Raw genomic sequence first — 7,950 nt, forward strand, 5'->3', positions numbered from 1 at the left:
GGCTAGAGAGTTTTTCTTGGGAGAGTGCATGTGATCAGCACAGGACCAATCAGCACTGTCCAGACAGAGGGTCAGGGGTCCTAGATCCTCATAGGACAGCCAGTGCAGTAAGACCACTCCTCCTACAAGCTTAACCAGAAACTGATAGAAGTCAAAAGACTGCTATATACTGCTGATTGTAAAAGGTATTTAGCAGTTTATATTTGCATTTCCATGTTCTGTGTACAGTAGGAGGCCAGGTATTGTGAATGCAGGGTCCTGGGTTTAGTAACACTTTAAGTCTCTCTCTGAGATTTTACGGTTAGAGGCATGGCCAAATGACACCAGACCTCAGTGTAAAGTCTGATCTGGTGACCCTTATACATGGCTTTTCGTTCTACTTTATATACGTATAGTACAGTATGTGTACAGCATAAAAATCATGTGTTTTTCCTTCAGGTATTTCATCTAGCTTTAGCAGGAGGAATGAAATAGTTGGGAAAGAAATTACTTTTTATGAGTTTAACTCAGATCAGACCCTTTTGTTACAATGGAGTTTTAAAAATAATCTGATTGCATCCCGTATTCCTGGATACCTTCCTGAATGTATTCCCCAGTATGCAGGAAGATGTCAGATGTATGATGGTGGATCTCTGACACTGAAAAATCTGACACTTGCAGATGAGGGGATCTACATGTTGACTGAACATCAGCCACCCTCTACTGTTAAAATAAAGTCCATCACTGAGCTCAAAGTCTATGGTAAGTATTACCTTTGCACTTATTACATTATACACTATGACAATAACTTAAAAAAAAAAAAGAACAGAAACCGGGGAGTTCACAGGCAGTTGAGGCACAAGAGTAATTCCCCAGGGAAAGTTGGAAGAGCCCATTACCCCCTGATTTAAACTTACTACCTTGTCAGGCCAGGGGCCGGGAGGGCAGAAGGTCCGCGGTGTCTGTGCCCCCTGGGAGTGGTTGCCCTAGGGGTGCTCTTAATAACACTTGGATGTGGGACCCCACGGTGTGAAAAGGCACATGGTCACAGCCACAAAATGCTTTTCTTGCTGCACTGCTCTTTTGGCTAAGTCCGGGGGCAATTTTCGTCTACCAGGCCTCAAGGCCTAGGTCAATGCACATTCGGCACGGCCACTTTTTTATGTTCTATTTATTTTTCTCCCACGTTTTGTCACTCACATTTGTGTGTGTTTTTCTCACGGATGAAGGATGTGAGTCTGCGAGCTTACTCCGACGCCTATGGGGAAGATGTGTGGCCCTCAGGTTCCCTCCTCCCCTGCCTCTGGGGGGGTCTCTCTTCGGGAGAGCCACTTGAGCAAATATTCGGGGTTGGCTTTGGCTGGCCTAGAGGAACGGGGTCTGCCAGGCCTTCTGACAAGGCAGACCATGTAAACCCTTTGTCCCTGTCAGGAGCCTTGCGCCCTTGGTGATCAGGGTAGAGGTCCTACCCCTTCAGGGATGGACTAAAAGCACACCCTTAAGTGCCCTTTTTAATCTCCTAGGAAGGGGGGAGATTCCTGCTTCCTTTCAGAAGGAATGGAGATTTCAATCAAAACATCAGCCACTGGCAAAAGGGACACTTGTCATTGAACCCACGTACTGTGCTGATTGAAAAAAATGTTAATTACCCTATTTATTGGCTTATAACACGCACCGGCGTATAACACGCACCTAAATTTTAGGGGAGAAATTTCAGGAAAAAGCTGAAATTTTAAATAAACAGCTTTGAACTCAGAACATTTTTTTTTTTAATCAAATGTAGTCTCACCAGTGCCCACGAATGCAGCCTCATCAGCGCAGTGCCCAAGAATGCAGCCTCGCCAGCGCAGTGTCCTTAACCACTTTACCACTAGAGCATTTTGCTGTCTTACGTCTGGGCCACTTTTTTGCGATTCGGCGCTGTGCGACTTTAACTGACAATTGCGCGGTCGTGCGACGTCGTACCCAAACAAAATTGACGTCCCACAAACAGAGCTTTCTTTTGGTGGCATTTGATCACCTGTGCGATTTTTACTTTTTGCGCTATAAACAAAAAAAGAGCGTTTATTTTGAAAAAATAACAATATTGTTAACATTTTTTTATATGAAATTCCCCCCAAAAAAGATGTAAAAACCAATTTTTTTAAAAATTTTTGGCCAATTTGTTTTCTGCTACCCATGTTTGGTAAAAAAAAATCGCAATAAGCGTATTTTGATTGGTTTGCGCAAAAGTTATTGCGTTTACTAACAAAGGGAAAGATTTATGTCATTTTGGTGTTTTTTTTTAACGCGTAATGCCGGCGATCTGCGATTTTTTTTGCGGGACTGCGACATTGCGGCGGACAGATCGGACCCTTGACTGACATTTTTGACACTTTTGGGGGTACCAGTGACATTACTGCAGTAATCAGTGCTATAAATATGCACTGTTACTGTAAAAATGACACTGGCAGGGAAGGGGTTAATTTTATTGGAGAGGGAGGGGTTAATGTATGCCTGGTGCTTACTGACGTGTGTGGGGGGGAGGTGACTGTGTGAGACAGGGACAGATCGGATGTCCAGCTATGCTGAACACTCCGATCTGTGACTCCCTGTCACTATAGAGATCCGCCCGCTTGTGTTTACACAGGCGGGCGGATCTCCACACTAGATCCCCGACGATCGGGGCAGAGCAGCGGCGATCGCCGCTGCTCCTCCCCTGGCCCGACTCCCGCTGTGAATGAAAACAGTGGGAGCGCACCTCCGGCGGCGCGCGAGCGCCGCCTACAGGGGAGGAGTCTGGCGACGTAGGTCTACGTCGTCAGACGGGAACGAGCCACTTTGCCGCAGTACTATTCCAATACTCAGCGGTAAAGTGGTTAAATGCAGCCTCGCCAGTGCAGTGCCCATACATGCAGCCTCGCCAGCACAGTGCCCATAATTTCAGCCTTGCCAGCGCCAGTGACACTATCCGAATCACTTTTAAAAATGTCCAGGAAGCAGCGCGAAGAGGTAGAAGGGGGCGGGCGGCACGGAGGAAAAGAAAGGACGTGCTGTCATCGGAAGTGACGGCGCCTATGATAGACGTCGGCATAGGAGGCAGGAGGCGGGACATCCGATGACAGCGCGTCCTTCCTTCCCCTTCGGCTCCGCCCGCCCCCTTCTACCTCTCGGGGCTGCTTCCTGGACTTTTTTTTTTTTATATCAGCGTATAACATGCACTGTTACTTTTTCCTCCATTTTTAGGAGGAAAAAGTGCATGTTATACGCCGATAAATACAGGAAATTTAATTTTTAATCATAAATACATTTGTCCATATAACAGAGCCATAGGTGTGAAAAAAAATCAAACTTTTTTTTTAACCCACATGGAAGCTATAGTACTGCTTCTATGAATGAAGGAGGGGGCATAAAGGGGGGGGGGCATAGTTGGCCTATGACAGATCTCTCCATTCTTTTAACTGCTGCAGAAATTTGGAGGGGGCCACACAACAGAGAATTCTAATTATGAGAGTTTTGCTTGCGTCTTTTAAAGGCTCTTGCGGTAAAAGCCAAGGTGTGTATCTATGCTTTATTACAAATAAAAGCTGCACGTACAACTGCACAAAAAACAATTCATAGTTACAAAATATGCCTACATCATGCACAAGCCAATTATCCTATCTAGCAAAATAGGCATGTACAATATTTATGCAATAAGTAAACTAAACATTTACTCAACTTAGAGATGGAATCAAGCACACATCCTCATCCTTAGTGTTCCAAACCAACTCTGTCCTTTGTCTCGCCACATGCTTATTTCAAAATCTAAACTCCCCCCCTTAACTTCCTGTATATCATATTCTGTCCTCTGCCTAGCTCATGAACCAATCCGACTGGTTCATTTGCATTAACGTCTTAAAACAGCGTCTAACTAATAAATAAATATGCTGCTTGCTGTGAGGGCACTCGACAGGAGGGAGGGGCTAGGAGCAGCAACGAGGGACCCAAGAAGAGGAGGGTCTGGGGGTACCCTGTGCAAAACCAACTGCACGTAGCAGGTAAGTATAACATGTTTGTTATTTTTATTTTTTTTTTAAAACAAAACTTTACAATCACTTTAATATATTGAGCAAGGCACAACGTAGTGTGGTGGACAGTAAACACACAGAGTCTAAAGCCCCGTACACACATACTGATCGTCAGCCGAACGATCGGCCGTCTTTTGTCCAGGGCTGTCGTGTCTGTTGAAAACTGCAAAAGACTGCACATGAATTTTGTCGGCCAACAACAGCCGACTGCAGAAGTGATGTCATGTGATGGTTGACTTTCCTTGTCTTTTTTTCTTTTCTGAGCATGCCCAGTCTTGCTAATCTGCTGTCTGTCGGCCGAAATCTGTACTGACTGACGAACAATCAGCCGTTCTGGTGTTGGCCAACAAAAATTTTAATGCCTGCACACCCGATTCTGTTCGGCTGAAAATGCGCTGTCGGTTGTCGGAAGCATCATACTAACAAGCCGACAATCGAATATTTACGGCCTACAATCGGTACGTGTGTACGGGGCTTAAGTCAGGCAATAAAGTTATATTGTAGAAAGGTTTCAACAAAATGTATTCAGATCCAGCAGGTAGGCACACTCATCTGGAGCCACTTACAAACTGGAACAGCTATCTGAAGACTTGAAGATGACAACAGCGTCTGCAACAAGGAACAGAATGCAGCCTGGACTTTCCCTACTCCTCTGCAACTTTTTCCTACCTCCTTGACAGACAAGGATCCTGCCCCTATGCTAGCCACTCACATAAAGTGCACCAAACTCAAAACTGCTGGAGTCACATGGGGTCCAATCGAACAGCTGCCTCCTTCTGACCACAAGAAGTCAGAGGAACCAAGTTTCTCACAACTTCCTTCTATTTCCTTCAGTTGAGCGCCACCTGCAGTGGTACAGATTGCACCAGTCTACATAGTTGACACTTTTTTCTCTTACAGGGCAGTCACATTGTACCCCCCCCCCCCCCCAATTCCTAAATGAACATACTCACACTTTATTTGTTCCTCTAAATCATTGGGTATGAAGATAAATATCTTATACTTCCAGGCATGTGTTTCACTCCTTTTTTTCCTTTTTGACAGTGTTGGTGCCTGGTGATTGGCCCAAAGCTGTCATATTGAGGCATAGAGAGAATCCATGATCCGTATAAGCTCTAAAAAGTCAGTTGTGAGCTCACCTAGTGCTTTATTTATAACTTCTAACAGCTTAACAAATGATGGGGAGCAAAGGAAAGGTGAATATCTACTGGGAAGGAGGAAGTTAGGAGACCTTGTTACACTTAACTAATGCAAACAGGTTTGCTAGCATAGCAGTTCAGCAAAAATAAAATACTGGTATTTGCATGCCTTATCTTGGCTACACCTGACCTTCATTAACAATCTACAACTAACTTTGGACCAAGAATGTTAAAAATGCTATTACATCTTAATGGGATGTTTTGTTTGCTTTTGTATCTTTTAGAAGCTCCTCCAAAGAACGCAGGACATAAGAACAACACCATCACTAAATTAAAAGTTGGAGAGACACTAATCCTGTCAGTGATCATGGTACCTGAACTGAGAACAAATTTCGACTGGTACCACCATAATCCGAACCCCATCTCTATCAAACCTAACTGGAAAGTGTCAGTGAAATCCAACATTTCTAGCTCCAGTCTCCAGATCAAAAATTTGACTCGGGAGGATGCTGGAAAATATGAATGCAGAGTCCAACATGGTCTTGGAAGTCAGAGGCTCCTCTTCACTGTCATTGTGGCTAAGAGTAAGTTGGATTAAATCTCACCTCCAGGCAATTTCTAAAACTTCATTTATTGCATCTATGTATACCTTATACCAGTGTTTCTCAACCTTTTTTCAGTCGGGCGCCCTTGAAAAGTATTTTCAGTCTTGAGGCACCCCTGCCCAAGGTTTGATTCATGTTACTGTGTATCGCAGAACACGCGCAGAATCGTGCTCGTTCCTGACACACAGACAAATGCTCTGCTCTTTAGGGGTGCCATTAATTCTTAATGGCACCCCACACTTTGGCAAACATGGGGTGCTTTCGGTGCGGCACAAGTTTAAAAAAGGGTCAGGGACTTCTTTCCCTGCATTTCTGCTGGTAGGGAAGCCCAATGAAGCCCTACATGCAGCACACATCCACACAGGGCTTGCTCACATGTCAGGTTGAAGGGGCAGTAAAACCACATGGTTGAGCTGTCTTTACTACCCTCAGCTGCCCCCCTTTAGCTGCAGAGGCAGCATCTGGGGATGTACACATGTGGTGGCTGCAGCTGGAGGTATACCCAGGGTGAATGGGGCTGCACTGCAACCACCCTGCAACTGTGTGCATGGTTGCGGTGTGGTGGTGCTGCATTTCCGGGCTTAAAACAGGTGGTGAGAAGCAACATATTGCCTCTTTACTGCCTGCCAAATGCCTCTGAAAAGTGATCTAAGCAAGAATTGATTTTCAAAGGAGCAGCAGCCCTTGCTGCTATCAGAAATAAGCCCTAAAAAGCAGCTCTGACAGTACAGGAATGGGGGGGGGGGTCAGGATTAAAAGTAACATACATACATACATACATACATACACACACACACATATGTACAAACACACATACACGTACACACATACATACAAAAAAAATTACAAACACACATGCATACACATGTATACATGCACACATACAGACACATGCACAAACACACACATACAAATGCACACACATATAGACACATACAAACATATACACACGCACACACACACACATACAAACACACAAACACACACATACAAATGTACACACATGCATACACATGTGTACATGCACACATACACACGCATGCGCACACACACATACAAACACATGTACAAACACATGCATACACATGTATACATGCACACATATAGACACATAAAAACACACATACACAAACACATGTACAAATGCAGACACATGTACACACACACACACACATACAAACACATGTACAAATACAGACAAATGTACACACACACATACAAACACATGTACAAACACACACTCATGTACACACACCCACACATACAAACACATGTACAAACACACAGACACACACACCCATATATATATATACACACACACACACACAAACTTTAAAAGTTCTAGTACAATACCTTTCCTCACACAGCCGGGTACTGCACTGTAAGGGAAAGCAGAGATCACAGCACACTCCCCCCTCCCTTTACTTTCACTTTCCTGAGGCTGAAGGAGCTCCCTCGCATTGCTGATGTACAGTTTGGCAGGGGATCGGGAGATGGGGCTCATCTAGCAGCTCTTCTCTACCATGATCCAGCGGCACACCTGAGGACCTCTGGCGGCACCCTAGTGTGCCGGGGCACACCGGTTGAGAAAAGCTGCCTTATACAATAACCCAGAAACGATTTTTACTATTGGTTTCCTGTTTCCTCTTTCAAAGAAAACGTACTGAGAGAAAAAAGTGGGCTGCCATTGTTGACCTGATTACTTTGCTGGTTTCCTGGCTGTAGCTGAACTCTGTACTTCAAGAAAATATCTGCTCAATTATTCATAGAGAGAAAAGGTGAACACTGGCTTTCCTGCACCCTTTAACCAACGCATTTCTACCTTTATGTGTGTAATCTACTGTCCTATGGGCTATTAGCCACATCCATAAAAAATGGGTGGAAAATGCTACTATCCTGTATGTGGAAAATATATTAATGCTAATATCCTTGCTTCTCACCTTCTTCTTGATGTCATGGCCATGATCACTCAAGAAAAGTTCCATGTCTTGCCCGTGCCCTGTACTCCTGAGCAGAACCAGAGTTGATGGAGCCTGCCATCTTGGTGGGCCATATGAGAGGTAATACAATGCAACATGTCACTTGTATAGAAACAGTAAAGCTGGCCATGGATGGATTTGAATTAAAAATCTTAGAAAAAGTCTTAGAGAAATTAATATAAATATTCTCAGTACAATT

At 44.3% G+C, this 7,950-nt stretch overlaps 1 protein-coding gene across 1 annotated transcript in view; it reads left to right on the forward strand.

The window, feature by feature from the left end:
- The window catches only part of LOC309568956 (cell adhesion molecule CEACAM3-like), a gene marked incomplete at both ends in the record, with an annotated part of 114,722 nt that extends 108,957 nt beyond the window's left edge, over window positions 1-5,765 (forward strand). The window contains 2 exons of the mRNA XM_082274721.1: window positions 452-741; window positions 5,455-5,765. Coding sequence (XP_082130847.1) covers window positions 452-741; window positions 5,455-5,765 — 601 coding nt within the window. The remainder of the gene's footprint in view (window positions 1-451; window positions 742-5,454) is intronic.
- Window positions 5,766-7,950: the final 2,185 nt, after the last annotated feature.

Source organism: Pelophylax lessonae (assembly GCF_965119305.1).
Source record: "Pelophylax lessonae genome assembly, chromosome: 12".
Taxonomy (NCBI): domain Eukaryota; kingdom Metazoa; phylum Chordata; class Amphibia; order Anura; family Ranidae; genus Pelophylax; species Pelophylax lessonae.